This window comes from Xiphias gladius, chromosome 24, assembly GCF_016859285.1.
Source record: "Xiphias gladius isolate SHS-SW01 ecotype Sanya breed wild chromosome 24, ASM1685928v1, whole genome shotgun sequence".
NCBI lineage: Eukaryota > Metazoa > Chordata > Actinopteri > Istiophoriformes > Xiphiidae > Xiphias > Xiphias gladius.
The window spans coordinates 9,943,086-9,967,310 of NC_053423.1; the positions used below are offsets into that span (position 1 = coordinate 9,943,086).

General features: G+C 45.0%; 2 protein-coding genes across 14 annotated transcripts in view; one reads left to right on the forward strand and one right to left on the reverse strand.

The window, feature by feature from the left end:
- Positions 1 to 2,797: 2,797 nt before the first annotated feature.
- The window catches only part of LOC120786631 (homeobox protein Hox-A13a), a 29,857-nt gene continuing 8,429 nt past the window's right edge, over positions 2,798 to 24,225 (forward strand). The window contains exons 1-7 of one of the 11 annotated variants that reach the window (XM_040122179.1): positions 2,798 to 2,896; positions 6,555 to 6,673; positions 6,784 to 7,006; positions 9,720 to 9,788; positions 18,758 to 18,817; positions 18,899 to 19,715; positions 20,272 to 21,329. In XM_040122179.1, the coding sequence (XP_039978113.1) occupies positions 19,055 to 19,715; positions 20,272 to 20,519 (909 nt within the window). In that variant the 5' untranslated portion in view covers positions 2,798 to 2,896; positions 6,555 to 6,673; positions 6,784 to 7,006; ... (1 more) ...; positions 18,758 to 18,817; positions 18,899 to 19,054 and the 3' untranslated portion in view covers positions 20,520 to 21,329. Of the gene's footprint in view, positions 2,897 to 6,054; positions 6,128 to 6,554; positions 6,674 to 6,783; positions 7,007 to 9,719; positions 9,789 to 18,377; positions 18,593 to 18,757; positions 18,818 to 18,898; positions 19,716 to 20,271; positions 21,330 to 24,225 lie in introns of those variants that run through there. The other 10 variants (XM_040122178.1, XM_040122177.1, XM_040122183.1 and 7 more) reach the window with 10 other exon arrangements.
- On the reverse strand, positions 6,677 to 9,453 carry evx1 (even-skipped homeobox 1). Of its 3 annotated transcripts, XM_040122174.1 has the most exons (4): positions 9,399 to 9,453; positions 9,075 to 9,362; positions 7,823 to 8,058; positions 6,677 to 7,267 (listed from the first exon to the last, which is right to left on the reverse strand). In XM_040122174.1, exons 1-4 carry the CDS (start codon positions 9,436 to 9,438, stop codon positions 6,740 to 6,742), a joined length of 1,092 nt encoding a protein of 363 aa, XP_039978108.1. In that variant the 5' UTR covers positions 9,439 to 9,453; the 3' UTR covers positions 6,677 to 6,739. The 3 variants fall into 3 exon arrangements, with proteins under 3 accessions (XP_039978108.1, XP_039978110.1, XP_039978109.1); XM_040122176.1 differs by having other exon boundaries at positions 7,823 to 7,968; positions 9,075 to 9,438; XM_040122175.1 differs by having other exon boundaries at positions 9,075 to 9,438.

The window sequence follows — 24,225 nt, forward strand, 5'->3', positions numbered from 1 at the left end:
CGGTACATGACGGAGTCTAGCATACAATAAGCTCGTGATGGATGAACATTGTCCTGGGACATTTTCTGCTTTCCCCTGCTCTCGCTTTGGTCACTGGACCCATTATTTTCTTGCACATCTCAATTTCCCATTAGTCCCTGTGCCCTCACATCTAAAAATTCAAATGGTTTAATACTTTATGAAAGCATCTCTTTGAATAAAGATGCATTACATTAGTTATGTGAATGACTTAGACTGCCCAGTTAGCAGTCAGCTCAGATATTTAAGACCGCCATAGCTTTGAACTGAATATTACTCTAAGCCACTCATCGTCAGTATACTTGAAAACTTATGAATTTCATTGGACTATTACAAAGGGAATCGGTATCAGAAGTGTGAGGCACACAGACTAGTGAGGAGGTAGGATGATTTTGTAATGTATGGTAGAGGTGAAAGTACTGGGCTCACTATTCCAAAAGTGTTCACTACTCCCTAATGATTTCTAGTGTAAGATTGTGTTGGGCGTCCATGTGGCTCCGCTTACTGCAGCACATGTCAGTGGATTGTGGTAGCCCAGGTTTGAATCTGCTGTGAAGCTTTTGCTGCATGCCCGTTGTTTCCCATCTGTAATCTTAATGTAGGAAAAATTACCTAAATCTTACATTTGAAATAATAGGACCTTTTTGCTCATTGCTCCCTGGGCGCAGTGACCTCTATTTCACAACCAAAACCGGTGTTTTCAGCAGGATTCATTTTTCACATCTGCAGATTTTAGTGTTTATTACCACAAGATCATGCAACATAGTTTATTAGTTGATTACTGATGGTAGCAAAATTCCTCTATGTAGCTTAGTGAGATTGGACTTGCAAAAAAAACATGGAGATGAACAATTTGTAGAAATAAATTGGGAAAAATCTAAAATTTTACCCCGCCAGTCCTAAACTTGCACTTGCAGCATCTTCTCTCGACACACATGAACATATTTACACCCATTTTCGTTGAAGAATGAGCCCATATACAAAGGAGAAGTGCTGAGCACAATTTCAATCCTTTGAAAGTACACCCTTGTGCTACAACAGAGGGAGTCCAACCTTGCCTAGTTTTTAAAAACGACAAAAACATCCCCTGGCCTGAAATGGCTCCAAGTCCTATAACTTAAATGATGGCAAAGAGGATAAAAATTAGGTGGTATCAAAACCCCAACAGCTGTTGGGGTTTTTGAAAATGACATTAACCAGCCCCATCCACAACTTAAACATTTAAATTCCGTATAATCAACAGATAATCAAACTATTTTCTATTATATATTCATGATCATCCTTACTTGTCTGCACAAAGCCTTATAACCATGTCTACCTGACACTTCTATGCCTACAAGATATTTTCCTCTACGTGCGTTTGAAATCTCATTGTACTCTGTGTTCTGTCTTTAGGTTTTCTTGGTGCAGCGGTTTAGTGCCCTTCCTGACACATATTTATGTCCAGTAAATACAAGATGGCAATCTGGAATAGCTCTATTTCTGCTCAGACACAGAGGGAAAATGAAAAGGAGTTGAAAAGCTCCAGTCATTTTCACAACACTTCATATCCGGAAATGTTAAACTAGCGCGTGAGGTCAAGGTACAGCAATTCAGAAAAATCAAAACCGTCCATTAAACCTGTTCTGAATTGGTTACACTTAGAAAAAAAAAAAAAAAAAGTATAATTTCAATAGACCACAACTCATCGTACAAATTTTAGTCAAACTGCAAGACTACTATGGTAAAGGAAAAGTTCAGTGTGGGCCTCTGGACAGGCTTCATTTGAGTGTAAAATAAATCGTGACCATGCAAGTGGTGCAAAAAGAAACAAAGAAAATCATCTCATTAGTGCAGACAGGTGATTGCATGTCAACAACAGCCATGTTGCTGTCCAACACGCTTTAATGTGGACAGTATGTTCTTGAAAGGTAGGACTCGCCATTTCCCCCAGCTTTCAGACTGTAATTAATGCTACACTATTACTTCAGACCCCTTCGTCAGCTACACATCCAGTACGTTCAGTGCACAATAGGAATCTGAGTACATTCAAGCTCCCACACGTTCGAAATGAGTAAAATTTGTGATCATCTGTCACAGCATTAGCTTAAGGTTGACGAAGAGCACAGTAGTTTTCAGGCAGCCGAGTGTTGCTGCACGACCTGGGCTTCTTGCCGTGGAAACGGCAGGTTCATAACTTCCGTTGTTTGTTCAGCGGAGTTTTCTCCATCCAAGAGAGAGAAACCATAACACTTCAATGTAGAATAAAGTGTGACTCCACGCAATATGTGTTGTGGAGCTATATAAGGAGTAACTGTACAAAGAGATGGATTATTTTACGGTTTGATGTTGCACGCGGTAACTAGCTCGTCGTTTTGAGAAATGAACAAAAGGCCTGCCACTCGTATTGCGAGCAAAGTGACCGTGTGGAGAAAAACACACAAACCGTTGTCGCATTACGCGCGCTCCTGTTCCGGGTAGCGCGACGCGGGGGCAAAAGGCTGGAGAACGGCCGCGCACCTGGTTAAAAGCTCCAGGAGCAGACCATATGAATGAGGAGGGGAGCACGGGGCAGGAACAGCATCGATTTGTGTTATTATTTTCGTTACGGTGTGTCACTGCATCACTTAAATGAATTTCTCTTTCCGTAACTATTTATTTTGACGTAAAACATGCGTATTTGGAGCTGGTTTCGCGGTAATATTTATTCTTTTAGTGCTTTCTGTTCCACCTGCGTGGTATTTCCCAATTTCTCACCTGCAGCAGGGAGCTATAAAAACCAGCCAGGCGCTTTGTTCCACGGAAGTCTCGTTCCGTGTCTCCTCGGAGAATTTCAAAAAAAAAGTTGCTATCATGTGAAGTTGCAGCCGCCAATGGGCAATCGACAGCCTCTGCCTGTGTAAGCACATATTTCTCTTTATTATGTTCTTTTTCCCCTCCTAACTCCCGATTTACATCAATGCATTGAAATGAGGTAAAGGTTCCTTCTTGTGGAGGAGCTAAGGCCTGGTCTGGCCTCCCAAGGAACGGTTTTAGGGTGTAGGCCTACCAAATAAACTAACGCGTTGCCACATAGTGTTGAACATAGATGGATGTCCACGGAGGATGTGGTTGGTCTTCGTTAGCGCACTACCTATGAAAATGAACCACTTTGTGCTAATGGGGGGACATTTCAAACCCGGTGTGTAGCTACCGTATCTGCTCTGCGTGAAGTCCGGTGCGGTCGGATAAATGATTGAATTCCCCGCAGTAAATGAACCATAACACAAACCAGATATGCTGGATTTTGTCGTTGGTAACAACACCAATATGCGTAGAGTCCTGAATGCCTTAAGTTTTTCTCACTGTTTGTTTGTTTTGCCTTTTTCCCCCCCTTCAAATCCTGCCCTTCCTTCAACGGGCGGCCATTTTATACAGAACCTCTGTTTCAAAAAACCCAACATTGTGAGTTTATCTGGATTAAACCTTCTATCCTCAGTCCACAGGGTATTTTTTTTTCTTTGGGTTTTCTTTGGGTTTTGTCTTTTTTAAAGCATGGCTGTGTACAGCGACCTCGAGAAGCATCTCCCCATCCCGAACCCATCCTGCTCCGTTTTTGTTGCTCTCGTATACAAGCACGTAGCAGCCGGTCCATTTCCCTGCCGCATATAGCCGCCTCCGGTGCACCGTAAATAATGTTGATAAAGACGCAGCCGAAAACGACTTTCACGCGCCCCCCAATTGATTTAACGTGACCTCCGTTACCAAATGATATTGGAAGGCCATTTAAACAGATGAAGGCTTAAATTGTCTTTCTTGTATGCGCATTAATCTCCCATTCATCATCATTACTGTGTGATTGGTCCGTGCACGCCTCCGCCAGCCCCTTGCGTTACGACAAGGGCCTGTAAATTAGGATGTAATCCAATTTAAGCAGCAGTAGCAGCAGCAGCCACAGATCCATTTGGTTTTTTTTTTTTTTTTTTTTGAATTTGCTGCCGGTGGACAGCTGCACAGCACCGCCCCTATGAAAATGCTTTGTGCTAGATGTGGGAGCTGGGGAGCCCTGAGCCAATTCGCACTAATAGGATCTTATAAGGCTGATGTAATTGCTGTTATGCGCGCAGTCTATGAGCCCATCATATCTTGAGGCTCAGTCATACCCAATCTTCCGGCGATTAAATGGCACGTTGATGCCGGATTAGGCCGCCGAGGATTCAGCCGTAGAGTTTATGCCGTGAGGGGAGATGGAGACCCATATGCGTGGCTGGGTAAACGTGGCTGTAATTTGCCTCACTTTAATGTGTCATTCTGGCACAGTTGTGACGCGGGGTTTAGAGGATGATCGTATAGCGCTGCTCCTCCCGTGTTGTAACCAAGTGAAAATCAAGCTCCGAGTTTTCCAGCCTGTTTCAAAAATAATCCGCGGTGAAAACCGACTTTTGGAGCGACTGCGCCTTCTGAATGCGCAGCTACCCTTTGATCAGTTCATCTTTGTTTTATGGCGCGATTTTATCATGCATAAACCAAAGCCATTTTCCTGCATGACCCGTGTCCCTATCAGGCTTAAAGACACTGGCTGATAGTTTACATAAATCTGCCTCGTGGTTTCGCCCCGACCCGGGCGGCTTAAACGGTGCATTATTCCAAACATATGCATTTTAATCAGCTCGGTCACACTTACAAGAACTCCAGTTAATAAGGCCATCAATCAAACGCCAGTACTGGAGGGGGGGGGGGCTCACCGGTACGGTGTATGAGCGCAGCCCTGTCTGATTATGAACGTTTTGCCTCGCACCAAAGGAGAATGAAAATCTACCGACTTTGTCGGACATTTTTGGTGTCTGGTTTTCCATGTTGTGTCCTCGTGGAAAGGGTAACTTGCGAAGATGAATGTGCTGTGGCAGTTATTCGTTAGTGTACAGGCTGGAGGACAGTATTCCATCTAAGATCTTATTTTATTTATTTATTTTTGCAGCCGTGCTTGTTACATTATAGCCACAATCACGCAACTCGCCTTCGGGCTAAATGCCAGGCATCAGAGCAATAACTTCTTATCTATCCCATCTAGGACATAAACCCCCTTTTTAAAACGTGATTTGTGTGTGTGTGTGTGTGTGTGTCTCTGCGGGCCACAGCAGCTCACCAATCCTATTACACTCACAAAACTCTTTTAATTTCCGCCAATTAAGATCCCGCTGGCGGGTGGCGGAGCCCCCTCTGAATCATCGATCTCTTCGCATTTCTAATATCTTCGGACAACTAACTCTGTCGTTTCTATTAAATGGTCGACGAGAAAATATGAGTGGCGTTAACGGAGCCCGGGGACCATTTAACTGTCACGGTCAATCTAGCGGTCCCATCAGGAGGGATGGGGGCGCACTCTGGTGTTTTGACAGCGGCCCAATTGAGAACAAAATTAGTGTATTGGCGGGGAATGGTGGGGGTGTTAGACCGATCGTGATTATAGAAAATCCTTAACAGGCTACTTGTGCTAAACCAAGTAACAACAACAACAAAAAAAAGATGACCTGAATGGAGGGGTTTGTTTGTGTCTGAATTTATTTCCTTGTCTCGGATTAAAGTCACATTTAGATTTTAGAAAAATCCACATTCGGACCCTTGGCCGTTTAAAACAAATCACAAAGGTGTTCAGAAGACAGACACTCCATGGGCTCCATTGATTCTTTGACAGTGTTTATTGCAAATCAGACGTTGATGACAACCCAGCCAAAAACCAAAACAAAACTAAAGAACCACCAAAAAAAAAAAAAAAAGAATAAACTAGATCATAATCAGTCACTTGTTAGTCCGCTCTCTCCACGAAATGCCACTAAACTGGTGCCACGGTAGCAGTGCAAAGCGAGGGAAAATATTTTAAGAGGCCTATTTAAGAGGCAGAAATTGATCACATTTTTCATCAGATCTAAAAACTGGCTCTTTATATGTCGTAAAGGGAAAAAACTGGAGGAGGAAGTGTTTAATGGCAGCAAATGTTCACTTTTATCATGATTTTTTTCCCCATTTTGATTGTCCTCTTTCTCTCTCTCTCTCCATCCTCTTCTGCCCCCCCTCTAGTCAGACCGTGCGGGCTGTAGTAATCCGTTCCCCTGGCGCCTTGTTACCTTTTGGCTGCACCGATCCCTCCCTGGTACTTTCATTAATTCGGAATTCACCGGGTCGTACATATACATCACTTACTCATTTTACTAGCATTTGCACATTTCGGCCCGGGCCGCCGTGGAGAGAGGGCCCCGGTGTGGAGAGCTGCCTTATAATGAGACGGCGGCAGCCTGTTAACAAAATCTCCTTGTCAAAAAGAGAGATGGAGAGCGTCATTCTCGCGTAACTAACAATACATGTAGGTCGATCCGGACGCGTAAAGGGACAAGTCGTGATAAAAACCTCAGCGCCGTCCACCACGGAGATTTAAACGTTTCACTGCTTCCCCTCCTCTCTCTCGCATCAACTTAATCTTCTAAGAACCAAATCTGGTTTGTGTCCATGCCGTCCTATTTCAGCCCACTTTCCTGGCTCTGCAATGGGATTATTATTATTGTTTGTTTATTTCTTTTCAGTTATTGAAGATCTGTTGTGCGTCACATAGCTGAAGATCTGACTAATTATCTCTGCCCAAGTTTAAGCTGGCGTTCACTGCTTACAGGCTACCTCCTCATGCTGTTTCAGTCCTGATCAGGTAATATGTTAGGTTAAAAAGCTTATGGTAAAGGTTTATCTAGAACAAGAGTTGCTCGTTTTGGTCTTATCTGGTCAGAGGCACTTCTTCCCTCTGGTCTAATGTTACAGATGAGGATTTGCTGAGCACCGAAGGCGTGAAAGTGACAAAAGCGTCAGTCCTGCTAGTTGGGGAGCAAGCGAAGTCCGAGCCGGAGGGCCTGGTTGAGATGCCGTTGGATTGACTGGAGTGACAGGCCAGGCAGGAGCAGGGGCTTCCACCGGGACCGAGGCCGTGGGTCGGGCCCGGGTACAGGGAGGGGTGTCTGAAGGCGCACAGGAGCTCCGGCCTCTGGTAAGGGTGAGACAGCATCCGGAAACTGTCGAGGGAGCGCAGGGGGTTGGAGAAAGCGGTGGCGGCCGGAGCCGTGCCGCCTCCGACGCCCAGGTGGGAGTAGTAAGGCAGCGGCAGGTGGGATGGGAAGGGGTAGGGCAGGTTCCCCGTGGCCGCCGCGTGGCTCATCATGTAGGTGTAGAAGGCCGGGTCGGCGGGGTGAGGCCAAGTCATGGCCAGACGCTGGCGCTTGTCTTTCATCCTGCGGTTTTGAAACCACACCTGGGACAGAGACACACCGGGTCAAATATCAACCACAACCCCGGTTTATAGAGAGACAAACCAGTTTTAAAAAAGAGCAGCTCGTGCTGTAGTTCCGCTTTTACGCACAAATTTGGATTTGGGTTGCAGTGAGGTTTTGTTTCGTTACAGTCAAATTTCCCTAAATTCCCTCGGCGAAATGAATTGCAGTTTGTATTTGTTCTTGGACCGTTTGAAAAAAATAAAATAAAATTAAGCTTCAGGCCTCTGCTACCAGTAGACGGTCAGTCTGGAGGGTTTAGTCTCTTTTCAGCATTTGATTTAGAATATTCTTCGCCTTTATCTTACTTTATGCTGTATGGTGTTTTTTTTTTTTTTTTGTATGTCTGTATTTTTGTTTTTTGGAATTAATTTTCCATAAAAAAATGACTTTTGGGAATCAGTTATTTAAACACAACAGTTTGCAGCTCTCCAGTTTTAGTAAATAAGTATAGATACCGAGGCACATAATGAGCATGTATTCACCCCACAGAGGCCTGATTCCAGCTCTGCTCCCTCGGGGTCAAGTTCTCTTACCTTGATGGTGGTTTCAGGTAGATTTAAGGCGGCCGCCAGTTCGCACCTCCGCGGCCTGGACACGTAGTTCTCCCGGTAAAACTCCTTCTCCAGCCGCGCGATCTGCTCCCGGGTGAACGCCGTCCGGTACCGGCGAATCTGGTCCGCTGCGTAGGACAGAGAGCCCGGACCTGGGATGGTCTTGCTCGGGTCAGCACCGGTATCGCTGGGGTGACCCGGAGAATCTCCATTTCTGCCTGCGTCAGTATGCAGAATAATTTAGATAGAATTAATATACAGAGCAAAACCCATTTTGCAGAGTGATTTTAAATGGAACAAAGACGCATCGAGACGTTTCATTTTTCATTCGTTTCATGTTTAATAAGCTGTTTTCCTAAGAGTTGGCATTTGAAGCCTGGCAGCCTATTTTCCGATATTTCACCGGCACCGGGTCTCTTTCAATATTAAGGGCCTTCCTGACATTTAACTCAGGAGGCTCAGGATCTCATCTTGTTAAGTTTTAACACCTACCTGCTGATGATTTTTATTTTTACCATCGTATTCCAGAGTGTATTTATACGTCGAACCATCATTTTAGTTCACTAAAATGGTGAATAATTAATTTACGTGGGTTTCCTTGGATAGTCTTCTTGCCATCCCTTTTGGTTTGTGGCAAACAGCAACTACAAATTACTCCAGATATTTACACGCGCATTAATAATATTTGTACATATAATTTCGTTATAGGCTGTAACACATTTGCTGCAAACGGTCTCAAGAGTTTGCACCTTAGACGTTGAAAGAAATTTCCCAGAAATTTTTGTTAGTGGCCTCCCTCCACGTTTTAGCTTGGGGTTTACGTAAAACCCCGCATTCTTCCTCACGCAGTATATACACATATAGGCGGATTCGCTGTACTACTGACACCTTGTCCGGCTCAGAGGGGGAAATGCCCGCTGAGACTGTGGGGGCCACCCTCCAGCGTGTTTCCAGCCACACTGATCATCTGACAGAACAGCTGTGCAGCAATCGGCTGCAGTTCTACTGTATTTTACTGCGTTATTGGGGCTAAACTGTGTTTCCTTGAGCACAGATTCACATTTTCGATTCCACTTCAAATTTCCGTGTAGGATAAACGTCATTTTTGAATACGTCCTGGCTACATGTGACATATTTGACTGGCGTAATTCAGCCGTTGGCGTTCAACCAGTTTCCTTTAACACCACCGTGCAATGACAGAAAACCTGCAGCGCCATGAAGCTCCCAGACCTACCTTTAGCGGTTGGGTAGTCCATGCTTTCAGGCGTGCAGCTGACATCGATTTCCTCGTAGAAGTCCGACTCCGTGTCCGAGCTGCTGCCGTCTTTGTGGGGATGATCAGTCCGGTGCCTCTCTCCGGAGGAGGACGTGCCAACGGGTCTCATGTCGGCGCACATACTCCTCCGTGCGCTCTCCTCCACCAGCAGCTCGGTCCTGTCCCGGGAGTAGGGCGCAGCGCCGGGGCTCAGACAGCTCCTGCGGCTCGGCTTCCCCTGCGGTTCTCGCGCGGGGTTCCCGACGGCTTCCGACAAATTGGAACCGCTCTTGCCGAGCTGGCCTCCCTCCGCCAGCATCACCATCTCCTCTCTGCTTTCCATCACAAGCGCGACTTGGAGAATCCTCGACTTCGCGGGAGAGTGCGAGCCGTCAAAGCCAAGGCGATGATTTTCAGGTTGGAGGGGGGGGGGTGCGTGTGTTGTTGTTGTGGCGGTGGGCGGGTGGGGAAGGGGGGGTTGGTGAGTCCCAAGGAGGAGAGTCTTCTGGAAAAGAGGGGATGCAATTCGGTCTGACCCCGAGAGAAGAGCGCCCCAGAGTGCGGAGAGGGAGCTCTGGGAGGGATCACCATTTACCCTCTCTCTCTCTTTCTTTCTTTCCCCAGAGCTGTCATTCTTAATAGGCCGGTCGTCATGATGGTCCCCCCCGATGACGACACGCATTGATTGCATATGTGGGTAAACAGAAGGAGCAATGGCAGCGTCGAGTTGGAGGTGGGGGGGTTGTCAGAGGGTACAACAAACACCATCTATCTGTAGCTGTCTGTCTATCGGGGTTTTTTTGAAGCTCTTCCATATATTTAATTATTCTTTGAGAATATAAAATTCACCAAAAATTAAGGCGGGGGGGGGTCGCTAATAATATTCCAATGCCGATTTTTCAGGTCAAATTTTTAAATACACTTTAAATGGGGCTCATATTACGTGATTACGAGTACTGTGGCACGGAATTGTTATATTTTTTGCAAAAAAAAAAATTACTCAAAAAGAATTATTTACTCGCATTTGGCGAGCCCCTCCTCCTTCCACCCCCCTCATCTGTCGCGCCTCTTTCTCACCTTAAGTGGAGTCAAGTTAAGTCCTCAAAGGTCAAGCCCAAGTGGTCAGTTTAGATAAAAAGCCATTTGACATGAAGTCTTAAAAGTCAGCAGAGCATGGAACAGAGACAGCCAGGCAGAAATCTTTGAAGTGTTTTATTTCTGCCTCTTAAACAGCTATAAAGCCTAATATTACCATGTATGTCCATATAATATATATGAATGTAAGTGTGGTATATTTTGAGTAAATATAGAATTTCGAAGAAATTCATAGATACCGGTTTCACTTATTCACATTTAGTCAGGAAATATAAAACAGGGACTGGTGTCGTGACAGTGCTTCAGCGAAGAGCAGTGTCGGGTGTTGCTCTACAGTCGTTCGGGGTGGTGTCCGTTTTTCGGCTCTCTGGTGCAGTTGTATGCAGTCTTTAAGTGAAAAGTCAATGGGCAATGATGAAGCAAGGCCTAATGCCAGAGAGGGCTGGTGTTTTCTCCCGGGGCCGTGGACGGGATGACTGACTTACTACTACCACATCTGAACTTCCTGTGCCTGCGGGGGGAGCACGGGCCTAATGCGGACTGAACACGGTTGCAGCAAAATCAGTTGCCTTCTACGCTGGACGTTTAACCGTGAAGGGCGCAGTTTACAGACTCTCCACTGGATGTTTTCTGATGTGGATGCCTCTTCGCGACGTGGGCAAGTTCACGTCGTCAGTATTCCCACTTGGCAAGCCATACAACAACGATGTGGGGGCCACTGACTATGACAGAGGTTCTCTTTTCGGTCTAAGTGACTCTAGATTACATCCCATATGCTTCAGCGATGTAAACGGAAGCGCACATTAGAACATAAACAATACAAAGTGTATTTTGGAGCTAGAATTCGAAACTAGTGAGATTACGACCACACTGTTCCCTTTTATTGGTAATATTTTGAAGATCTGCACCTGATGACACTAACTTATTTTACTAATTATGGGGACATTGCACCACTCTGTCCCCAGATATTTCTGTTTCAGCAAGGTTGCCAGTTCTGCTGTAAATGACATTACAGGGACCTGACCACACCTGACGCCCCGACAAAGACGTTTAAAAAAAAAAAAATCTGTTTTATTTATTCATTTATTTTAGCGTTTTTGATCTGACCTGAGATCTGCAGCTGCAGGGCATGTCGCCAGGGTAGTGTGCTTGGATTGCGATGATATTGTCTGAAGAGGTGGAGTCACATGTGGTCTCACCGGAGGGAAAGGGAGGTAGGCTGCAGAGCACGGAGCTTCAGTAGCCTCCGTTGTCCTTGTGCGCCCTCGCCTGTCCGAAAGAGGGAAAAGGCCCCGAGCGGCGGCCGCCCCCTCCCCCAGCCCGGCAGCAGAGGAGTGAGGGAAATTCCTTTGGCTTTCTCCCCCGACTCTTTCATCTGGCCTGGCAAGGGAAAAAAGTTAACCTCTCTCTCTCTCTCTCCTCCCCCACTCTGAATACTCTGCTTTTGACAGTTTGAAAAACTAACCAAACTATAACATCCGAGTATGTTAGTATAACAATCAAAAAAAAAAAAAAAATCGAATATCTATGTCGATCTCTATCTTTAACCCTCTGTCTGTCTATATCTATCTATCTATCTATCTATCTATCTATCTATCTATCTATCTATCTATCTATCTATCGCTATCTATAAGCCTCTATCTGTGCCAGACTGAAGGAACTTCTCAGTTGAACTATAAATATCTCCTTGAGTCAGAAAGAAAAGGCAATTTTGATTCGTTTCGTTTGAGTCTTGTGGCACAGAGACAAAACTTCTCACTTATGGACCTGGTGACTCATAATGCCTCCACTGGGTTTAGTTAAAATTATGTATACACAAACTGATGCATTAGTTAATCCTGCGCATTTTTCTGTTCTATCTGTTTTCTTTCTCTTGTATAGTCGGGGTTTGTTTGTGTATTGAAATGTAGGCTGCACAAGGCGGCTATTAGTTAATCTGGTCACATGCGAGGCTTCGTTCAGATGCAGACTCTTTGGTCGACTGAAAATTCTCCTTGGTTTTAGAGACGCGGTTGGTTTACGTCTACTTTCTTCTAAAACCGTAAGGATGGGATACCATGTAGTGTTTTAGTGGACCCGAAGGTGGCAAAGATCCCATTGTTGTGCTACTTTCCAGGAGTTATGCAATGGGTCTTGGCCAGGGCAGATGAGATCTTGTGATCATCCGGAGATAAGACTTAGAAAAGGGTTTTGCGCAACAGATGAATGACCTTGCGGGTTTACAGTAGTGCCACTTAAGACTGTGTGTTTTAGATAGCGGAAGACAGTGGATGGGTTTGGAGAGTTTGCTGATCGCGGAACCGTTTTCCCTCGTTCACGCGAAGAAAATGACCACGCAGTGCCTCCGCGGCTCATCTTTAGAGCATACCTGGGCCTTCCTGGTGGCAGAAGAATAGAGAACTGGCCTGCAGTCTCAGCTCCGCGTCAGTGTCTAGTTTTGCAAGGGGAGATCAAAGAGGGGGAGCGCCCCCCGCGGCAGACACTGCAGAATGCGCCCCTCAGTTTTACTAGCCAGCCCAACTTGAACTTGACCATGGAGCCTGCGCAGTACGCATGTAATCCAATCCATGGCCCTGGCAGAGCAGACCTGCCAGAATAGTTGCTTTTAACACGCGCACGCGCGCACACACACACACACACACACACACACACACACACACACACACACACACACACACACACACACACACACAAAAGAAGTGTTTCGGAGTGTGAGAGAATAGCGCACGAATGGGTTTGGTAGATGTTCAGTCTGCCGCTGGCTGAGGTGCACCGCGTTCTGCAGAAGGAGTCAGGACCTGGAGGAAATTAAATTCTAGCCTCTCCTTCATTATCGTGGCCCCTCCCGTCTCCCTTGCTTCGACTTGGCCTTGGAACAGAGTGACGCAGCTACCAGAGAGTTAACTCGCTGACCTTGGAGCGAAACATGCCCCGATGACTATCCAGCTGTAAGCGCTGTGAGACCCGCTTTTTAATCGCTCTTCCCCGCTTCATCCTGCAAACCCTGTGCAGTTACACCAAGGGATTAGCGGGCCACTGAGATGAGGCCTGTATTACCCCATTAAAGGGGGGGGGGGCATCATGGGGTCTGGCTTACCACCATACAGCAGTAGCAAGGCAACACACCAGGTGCAAAGCCCTGATGTTTCACAAGAGTGCATGTAGTTCTTCAGGCCAGTCTGTGCCTCTCTGGCATCTTTGAGAGAGGTGATATTTACAAGTCCGCCTGGTTGCAAATGGGCTTTTATTTTTAGTGTGTTGCTGTCATCAGTTCCAGTTGGAGGTAGATGCCTCCATTACCGTGCGCCTTATGTTGTCCAGCAGTGTTTAGCTGGTAATAATGGACACTCTGGCGTTTCTCTTCGGATTTCTGGGACTACCCTCTGCAGTTTCACGGGCGCCGCTGTTGTGTGGGCGCGGTGCAACGTTCAGATGGCACCCAGCTGATTTGCATGAGACTGAAGGTGTGTTGCAGATAGCCCCGACCGTCAACTGCGCTCCGGGTTTCTGAATCGTAGCTTTTCAATCTCTCCCACAGACCTGCGGGTTACAGCATTTGCCACACCACAGTTGACTATTGTAAACGGGATTTTACGGGAAATGGAGGTTACTGCCGTGAAAATGTAGATTTTTTTTTTTTTCACCGAGTTTGTCTAAATCAGTTCAGGGTGTTTTTTTTTGTTTGTTTGTTTGTTTTTTGTTTTTTGTTTTTTTTGCGTGTCCATTAATTCGGATGGACTCCGTTAGACTACAAGGGGTTGGCAAACACGTTTGAATCTTGAACACACCGTTGCCGGCTATGAGCCCGTTGCGTTATGAATAAATAAATCAGAGTACAGCAATAATTTAACGAAGAATATTTTTATGAAAATTATCAACCGCAAAACATAAATCATAAATGCGTTTTGTGAAGATAAAAAACACAACTTATGAGACCATAGACTGCATATTCATAAGTACATTAAGCCTTTTTTTTTTTTTAAATAAAAAGGTAATTAATTCAAATCACGCAAAAATCTTCATTTAGGCGATCTTTGTTTAATTGTGCCAACTTCGACAGGGAGTTTCAAAATAAACACAAATGTTTCCAAATGAGTTGCTTGGACTGATCAGAGCTGGCTTTTTTTTTTTTTTCTTCCTTACATATTTTGACTATTGGTTGATCTTTAAAGGTTGAGCAGCTAAACTGAGCTCATTACAATATGTAATGAGCTCATATAAATGCAAGCGGCGCCACGAGTTCGCAGTATTCGTATTCTTTTTCCAACAGGGAAACAAAAACAATATCTGAAACAGCACAGGTTTAAAGCGTTTAACCCCACCGCACTGGCTTATTTGACGCACGAAGTAATAAAGTTTAACGTAGTTTATTTGCAGCTTATATTTGTGGTGCAAACGGCTACTAAAGCTCAAATGTTTTTTTTTTTTCTTTTTCATTTCGGCTTTATATTAAAAATGCTGAATGCATAAAGTCAGAGGCCCAAAATAGTGGTTTGTATCTTGATGGCGACGAAGGTAATTACCAAAAACATTACAAACGGCAATAATACTTATACTAATAGTCAGTTATACTAATACTAATGAGGCGACGATTGCGCCAATAGTACCACTCTCTCGAGAGAATAAAGAAAAGTGCTTATCTTATGTTAATATGAATATAAAAGTCTCTTGACAGCCTGGTTATTCTCAGGCAGACTATTGCCTGAATGATGGCATTTAAAAAGTAGCTACAATTTTTTCCCCCACTTGTTGGAGGGGATGCTCCATTAAAGGCCATCGCCCTGCAGCTGCCAGCCAAAATACAACATATGTGGAACCGAGCACCGGCTAAACGTTCAGTGGAACAAACTGCAGACCTTTTATATTTACTGAGATTCCTGGATGCCAATAAAGGATTTCACGTGCGGCTCACAGGCCATAGCTTTAGCAGGCAGTTAACGCAACTTTTAAGACTTCTGCCGGAGAAACTGAAACAGACCGAAACTTGCGGCAAACATGTCAGTCAAAGGCGCACACACCAGGAACACCTTGGGAGTGAAGCCTCCCACTTTAAATGCAGACCCATAGGTGGCTTCCAGCGGGCGTCCGAAAACGGAGGGGGGAGCCGTTTTTCCTTGTTTTTCATGCAATCCCTCATAATCACACCGCGGGCGACCGTCCAGAAAAATAAGGAAAAGTCAAGTGTGTGACCGCCCTGCGGTTCACTGCTTTGGCCGCAAAAACATACTGGCTGTTATGTTTTGACAACGTTTTGACAGCCGTCTACTTCAAGCACGTGTCATCAACGAGACTGAAATCTGACTGTACGTCCTTCGTATTACCAGCTCCGTTTAGTAACATTCATTTATGCTATAAACGGTAGAAATTTATAGCTGAGCGTAAATGTTTTATTTAGACCCGTCCCTGCTTTACCCGGGCTTCAGGCGCCGAGGCCCTTGGAATAAAAGTGCTCTTTCTCTACCCGGGCTGCGTTTATTTGTATACCAGCACAAACAAAGGGGGTTGGACCTTGATCATGACCTCGGAGAAAAAGCCTCCAGGCAGTGCTGCTAAGTCCCACAGAGGAGTCCTGGTCCCTCCAAGGATCCCTCAGAGGGATCAGAGGGTTCCATACCCAAATCAGGATTTTTTTCTTCAAGGTAACCAAGGGATCTCCACCTGAACTTACTCGAAATAGTATTGAAATCGTGCTTCAGGCTGGTCACTGCCATTTTCTGTGTGCTTCCCACAGATGGTTTAACACGAATTTAATGCTAAATTAGCAACGAATCAGTGATTTCAACGGGAGTTCCTCGTCACACAATGTTGAAGTGGAAGTCCGTGGCGGAATGTGCGTCTATTTGGAGGGACAATGTGTGCGCCCCTCCTGTAGAGTGCGTGCTCATTGTACTTTTGGGATGTTTCATGTCCGGAATGACCACGTGTGCGCGCCGGCGGCCACCCTGGCGAGGACGCAGGGCTGCTGTGCCTGCTAAAACGTGCCACAAAGAATCAAAGGGCAAAGATAAACACAAATGATCCACAATTTAAAAAAACCAAAAAAAAACCCCCCAGAAAACACCAGCTCGCTGCAGCATATTCACAGACAAAAGTGCTGATATGATGGCTGCCAGATCCAGCCAGATGTGAAATGTAACTTGACATATAACGTGACCGCCGCAGCGTTTGGGACGGTTACAGATGAACGCCAACTATAGTTGGTGTTGAAGCTGGATTTGCCTACGCTGAAGAGACCGTCACAGGCCAGCGCGCAACAGACTAGGCCTTGTTGGCCAGTCACTCCATGACTCGTGGCTGTTGCGACATGTTGCGACTGAATGATTCAATTAACCTTTCTTATGACAACGTCAGGACGGATCCAGACTACCCTCCATGTTCCCCACGAGGCCCTTCCCACGTCCGCCACGTGAAACTGTGGAAACAGTGCAGCAACTCACTCATTTTATTGAGACTATTGCATATGATCTCTCTTGATTTGATTGCGCGTGAAGGAGGGAATTGTGCCTGTCAAATCCTCTAAAGCCTTTAAATAAGAAGACCATTTGAACGGGCGGAGGCCCTGTGATTCAAATGCAGAAAGGAATTTCTCATTTTAATTGACGAACTGTGGCCTATTTGTTTTCTATTCTTGCATTTTCGCTTGATTATCATTCACTAGTTACAAAAAACGAGCAATGCTAAAGCGTACAAGCCCATGTTGAATGGATTTTATTTGAAAAAGCATTCTTTTTTTAAATAACCACTTTAATCCGTCTTTCGATACGATTAAAACTCTTATTTTCTCTTATTGGAATCAGAGGCCGCACATTGTCAATCAAATAACAAAAAAAATCCAAACAATGAACTCCACGTAGTTCCATTTTAAGTGCACAGTATTGTTCCACAGTATTGTCTCCTTCTTTCAGTGCCGTCAGGCCTACAACAGCAAAGCCACAATGTTTCAGAATATTATAAAACTGAGTTGCCTATATCACTATCAGTTAGTTTGTGACATTGAAATCGTTTATTTTGTAATATTTGTATATTGTTTTACCAAGCGCGCTGTGTAAATTAAAAATATTTTATTCAACTTCCTGCTGACATTTACAGCGTGGAAGTTTAGCTGCTGATGTATCAGAGGAGGCGGATGAGGCCAAATAAGCTTTTTTAGACTTTGCACGAACCATTGCACGTGTAAAGGCTGGAAATCAAACGTCTGCGTCCGTGTTTTACGTCCCCTTGAGTGGCAGCTTCTGTTTACTTGATTTTTACCCTCTTATTGCAGATAACAGACCGGCACGAATGCGCCCAATTAGGTCAAGGCTCATGCTGGAGTTTGAAACTCTGGTAACCAATCTAGTGAAAGCTCCACCAGGTCCATTTCCTCCAACACAGAATAGAGAAGGAGCCATTGGTCGTAAACACAAAGCAGCAGACCAGACACACACACACACACACACACACACACGACACGTCTATCCCGTCCCTTTTCAGAGATCAACATCATTTTCACACTTATCTGCCAAAAACACCCCCAGGAGATCTGCAAAAAAAAAAACAAGAAAAAAAAACCCAAACAAACAGACCAACATTCCTCTTTATATTTCCAGCGCCGGGGACGTACCCACCCAAGTGAAGCGGGTACAGACTAGTTCGTGAGACTAAACGGTGGAGAACACAAAATGATAGTAAAAGTTAATGTCCTCCAATAGCTTTCAATGGGACAGGAATTCTCACCCTTCTTCCGCTCTTTTCAAGAGCTCAGACGGTTCCTTCAAAGCCCGAATAGCCCGACGGGCTGCGTGGCTAGACAGCAACTTTCAACTTGACCTTGGCCTCCAGCCGCGTCTGCCTCCTATGTAACAACAACGCTCGCACTGCCGAGTCGAGAGCTTTATTCTGTCTTTGCATATTGTTAACATGTCGGAAGTCGAGTGTCTGCAATATTCCCCTTTAAACGTGACGGTACGCTCGATTGTCCTTTTTTTTAATACCCAAAACTGCTTGAGAGCGATTTTAAGGAGGCCCCTTTTTCTATGAATGTGTTGCCCAGAACTATGTGCGTGCATAACTTGAAACACTTGGAAATATGCGGACTCCCTATACTTTTCTATAGTAATTCTGAATCCCGTAGGGAATGCTCTGTTTGTGCACACCACGGACAGACAAGTATATAACATACTACACGGTGTCTCTGTCTATCAACAGGGGTGTGTTTTTAATCCCTTGTGGGATCGTGTGCAACATCGGAATACAACACACTGCAGCATTCTGGTTTTATAAATGGGGGATCTCCCCTGGTCAGCGGCTGTGTAATGACACCCAGGTCCTCCTGCAACGCAGACAAAGGCTGCTCGGTGCGAGTCCGTGAAGGCCACAGGCTACGCAAATCGGTCACGTGTGTTGAATCATAGCCGTCCTCGGTAATTCCCGACCACTGTTAAATGATCAATTCCTTTAAAAGTTCATATAAAAAGCGGCCTTGTAAAGCAAATAGGATCACATTTATAAGCACCAGGGATTCCGAAATGTAACCTATCATTATGGATAAAAAACCTGCACTAACGTGGATCTTACTTTTTTAACAGTTATTGCACAATCGCCATCTGAAATGAAGCAGACAGGACAAAAGCGCAATCCCTTCATAGGTACGGTCACCTTACTTCGCCGCATTTTTCTCCATTTAATTATCCGTACCGACGGTGATGTTTACCGTCCTCTTTGCATAGCCCGCTCACGTGACAACATCTGGACCAATGGGGGCGCCGCCTCGGCGCTCTTGTGCGCGTCAGAGTGGCTTTACTCTCTGGGAACCAGTATCTCCTTTTTTCAGTCTCTGGGCTTTTTAAAAAAGAGCCAGAAGCTTCAATGTTGGATGCCGTGCTATGACAACGTCACTGCTTCTCCGTCCGCGCTGGGTCGACCCGTCGGTGATGTTCCTCTACGACAACGGCGGAGGTTCCGATGAAGTGAGCAAGAACATGGAGGGTTTCGCTGGTGGCAACTTTGCTGCGAACCAGTGCAGGAATCTGATGGCGCACCCCGCGTCCCTGGCACCCAGCACGGCGTACTCCTCCAGCGACGTGCCCACCTCCGGTATGGGCGAGCCGGTCAAACAGTGCAGCCCGTGCTCTGCAGCTCCGAATTCGTCCAGCGCCTCCCTGCCATATGGGTACTTCGGCAGCAGTTATTACCCGTGCAGAATGTCGCATCACAGCAGCATAAAATCGTGCGGAGCGCAGCCTCCCTCCGCGTATGGAGAGAAATACATGGACACATCCGCGTCGGGCGACGACTTCACCTCTCGGGCAAAGGAATTCGCTTTTTATCCGACCTACCCTTCAGGCCCATACCAACCTGTACCGAGTTACCTGGACGTCCCCGTGGTGCCAACTATCAGTGCGCCGTCAGAGGCCAGACATGAGTCCCTGCTACCTATGGAGAGCTACCAACCGTGGACTCTCGCCGCCAACGGCTGGAACGGCCAGGTTTACTGCGCCAAGGAGCAGCCCCAGCCCGGACACATGTGGAAGTCCTCCATACCAGGTAGGATACATCCCTGGGAGTCCAGCCTTTACATGGCAGAGCTCTTTGACAGGCTAGTGAGTTACTACACAGCCAACAGGGATACCCATTGTAGGGAATGGAGTGTGTGTAATGCCAGTTACTGTGTCTAGCTGCAAAACAAGCAGCACAACAGAATGAGAATGTGTTTACAATTAAAAAAAAAAGTGAAATCGTGTATGGAGTCAGCCTTAAAATATTTGGTTTACACAACAAAAGTGAAAAAACCACTACCCGCTGAGATGATTCCTTATGTTACAATAAAATATTCTAACACATTTCCTGGTAAATATTATCAGCTGTTGTCATCATACAATAGCCAACACCTTTCCAATTGTTTTAGGGATTTAACTCTTAATTCTACACAGCAAATCCTAAAGTATTTAATTTTATTTGAGGTCGAGCGGAAAGTTGGGGCCTCAGTTCAGAACAGAATTTTATTTCTTGGAGTTCCGATATCACGGTGAGAGGGACTGTGGGGCAGAACCACTTGTTGAGAGGCAGCTCATGACAGCTCCTTCTGTCTCTTTCCCCTCAGACGCAGTGTCCCACGCCGGGGGAGACTCTGGCTCTTATCGACGTGGAAGAAAGAAACGCGTGCCATACACCAAGGTGCAACTGAAGGAACTCGAGCGCGAGTACGCCGCCAATAAATTTATCACGAAGGACAAAAGGAGGAGGATATCAGCCCAGACCAACCTGTCTGAGAGACAGGTCACAATATGGTTTCAGAACAGACGCGTAAAGGAGAAGAAAATTGTCAACAAATTGAAAACCATCAGCTAGTTGGTTTTTTTTATATATATATATATTTTTTTTTATTACGGACAGTATCAGTGGGAGATCAACTACTACCACACACACACACACACACACACACACACACACACACACACACTTGGACTCATGGATTGGAATAACAAAACTCCTTCCTAACTGAACATGATTTTATTTTATTTGTATGTTGCCAAATGATTTCCCGGAGCCTCTGGAACCAAATTTCGGGTGGCCATGAATGCTGGACCCTCCATTCCCTGCCACTTGTTGTTTAATATTGTTTAAGGAGTCAAGTGGAAGGAAAAGAGAAAATATGTAGCTGCAGTATATGTGACTTTTTTTTTCCTTTTTTTGTTTTTGTTTTCTGGCATGCTCACTTTCAACGCAGGAAAACTGACCCCAGCTCAGAAAGGTGTGCGCCACCGAGCTACGCCTTTTATCTGCAAGTTTAACGAGAGCGATAAAAGGCAAAGATTCACAGGAAGTGACGGTGTAACGGATTTGGACCTTGGGGATGTTAAATATTAATCTCTCCTGCCTTCCTTTTAAAACCTACTCACATGCTTAGCTTGTATGAAGTTTAGTCTTATCATACGAATCCGTGCTCTCATTCATTATCCAATCCATGGTGCAATTCTTATTATAATGCTTAGATAATCGTTCGGGGTATGTGTTCATATCAATCATAACTTTTATAATGTGTGCGTATTCATGTGGTTGTATATAAAGTAAATTCCGGCATGATATCCAGGTTATTTGTGTGTGCGTCCATTATGTCGGTGTTTAAAGTCCGTTCCAATAAAATATGGACTTTGTTGATTTTTATGTGGAAGTTATGTTGAAAATTAGCTCAGTTTTAACGTTTGCATTCAGCCACTTCATCTTTTGGAAGAAACGACCCCTCCATTGTTGCTTCACATGAATTTAAAATCCTCTTTAAGGCCCGTACTCTCGCTCCATTTGACAAATTAGGTTAGGTTAAAACAGTCAAGGTGTCTAATAGTGGCTCTTTCCCGGATTTGTCGCGATTATCTTTAAGCAGAAATGCCTTTTACCATTTTTATTTTTGAAATTCAACTATTTTGACAATGTGTTGTAGACCCCTGTTTGCCTCTGGGAAAAGAGGGAATCAGTCGGTTGAGGCTGGTCTGTGCTGAAATATAGGCGGACATCGCCATCTAGCGACGACTTCGGGACTCACTCAAGTGGACATAGTGTAATAATACACTAATAATAGTCATCATAATAATAGTAATAACAATGTTACAATGCCATTGTATGATTATCTAAATATTTTGTCTTTGACTCTAGTCAGCCGTAATAAACACGACAGGTGCAAAGTGTGGAAAACCTCCTTTTATTTTATTAAACATGCAAAACTCTCAAATTCCACCTTTTACTCAAACAATCTTGCTGCGACCGTGCATCGAAAACAGGATCATAAATATTACAACGATCACAGGAACATTTAATTTTGGAGGACACCCGGATTAACTTTTTTTTTTCCCTCCTCCAAATGTATTTGGAGCTTTTGTTTCATCTTATCTTGTCTTATTTGATCTTTTATCCATAATTAGATGTGAAACGTGAAATCCATACGGTCCCGAGATGCGTTTTAATGCGACTCACCCTTTCAGTAAAGCGCTCTAATATTTACGTTGCCTGAATATGTTGCGGTTACGGAGATGCTGCTGTTGTACGCGTAAAACGTAAATATACGAAAGAGGAGAAGGGACAATCGGTTTGGTCAACGTGACTCCCTAAATGTTTATACTTGTCGGTTGGGGCTGGTTGGTTTTAACGGCGACGGTCGAGCATCGGTCTGTTTTGTGCTACTAATGTTTCTCTCAATTTTTTATTCTTTGAAAAAAAAAAGTTTGCATACATGACAAAATCTGGAATCCCAGTGGGAATCGCTGTATGTCTTTGATTACAGCTCTACCGTTTCTGAACGCTTTCCGCGAAAATGAAGAATTATCAAACTAATATATTAAAACAGTTATCGGGAAGTTAATACGTTATTACTTTAAGGTGCATTGTGGTTTTGACTTAAGAGATTTTAATATTAATTCTAACTTTCGCTGCAAGTTCTGTTCTGGTAAAAAAAAAAAAAAAAAAATGTAGTGCGTGCCCGAGAAAATGTCGCTCCGTCCCCGGTTTGTCACTTCGTTTAGTGTCGATGAATATGTGATAGCAGAGTGCGAATACTGTTGTTGTTTTTTTTTCTTTTTCAGAAGGTTTTCTTTTTGAGTGGCTAAGCCCCAAACCCCCATCACCCCAGCACGCTTGCTTTGGCTGCATTTATTAAATATGGTTCAGTCTTACTGGCTTTTTCTGTCATACGTGAGACCAAATCAGTCCTTATCCAGAGCTCCAGCTCCCGCAGCTGTAGCCGGCTTCCCCAGCTGAGTTAGCCGGTCATATGACTATTTCTATCCTGTTTTTGGTTCAGTGTGCCAGCTTGATGCATTGTGTCTTATCCCATTAATGCCAAGCAAATAGACTAATATACTGTAGGTTACTCTCGCACATAGGGATTTCACCTATACATATATATTTTCTCCTCCTAATTCAAAGCGCAGAGGCTTATAGGTTATACAGAATGTTGTTTGCCTGCGCCAACGAGAATAAACGTGAACGGTTTTGGTCACTCAGAGATGATGAAGACTGATTTTCCGCGTCGTTTCGACTCAAATAAGTTTTAATAATTCATTTCTAAAAATCCAGAGCCGGGGCTCTAAATTATTATTATCATTATTATTGTTGTCATTGTTATTATTTGTGGTTGTGGTAGGAGTGTGAATTAATATTGCTGTTGTAGTTGCCAGCCATATATAATTAATTTCCAACTGAACTATTGATTTAATTTATTGGACTTTTACTTTTACTTGTTTGTTTGTTTTTTTTAAACATTTCAAAGCATATTTATAGTGTTGGCTCATTAACGTTGGACTTGCCTTGACAACGGGATTATTTACACACACTCACAGCTAAAGGCTTGACTGTGGAGTATTTTTAAATAGTGCGTAGTCAGACATGTTGTGCTTTTGACACGCACGTGGCCAGGTGTTTGATTCAGAGAAATGTGAGACAGTATGTCCGCGAGCACGGAACGCGGCGTTGCCTCGCTCCCACTTCCCCCGACGTAGGCACTGCAGAGCGCGCACGTGTTACACAACCGGGCTCAGAGATGGGAGAAAAGTGCGATGCGTGACTGCTCAGTGCATCACGGAGCCCAGAAAAACACAGAGGAGCGGAAGGGCCGACGCTTTGGAGCGGAAGTTCGCGGCAGCGACGTGACCCGAGCGGCAGCTCGTTGGCCTCGAGAGCGCACGGCAGCCTCCCATTGGTCCGCCGAGGACCAAAACAAGCCTGAAAGTCCCGCCTCCAGGCCGAGACATGACGTGAGTCCAAAGCTCACGGCACATCGCCCCGCCTATCCCTCGCTCCTATCGCGAGCCATCTTCGATGGGCCAGCCCAGCGACGAGGGCAGGAAAACACGAGAGGCTGAGCTGGATCCCCGTTCAAGACCTGAGTTCTGCTGCCACACTAAGGGCCAGCGGCGAATTACAGTTAATTTAGTGTTTAGAAAAAACAAGAGAAATGAACCTTTTTTAGTGCGAAAAGCCACACCTGTGGTTCCTTGCGTCATCCAAACTGAATGAAATCACAAATAGCTGAAGAAAGTGAAGTAAGAAGGGAATATTCTGCCTG

Coding starts and splice junctions, on each gene's coding strand:
- evx1 (XM_040122175.1), bottom strand. CDS start 9,438: ATGGAAAGCAGAGAGGAGATGGTGATGCTGGCGGAGGGAGGCCAGCTC. Junction 8,059..9,074: donor GGACTACCCAACCGCTAAAG/GTAGGTCTGGGA, acceptor ATACTGACGCAG/GCAGAAATGGAGATTCTCCG. Junction 7,268..7,822: donor TACCTGAAACCACCATCAAG/GTAAGAGAACTT, acceptor TCTCTGTCCCAG/GTGTGGTTTCAAAACCGCAG.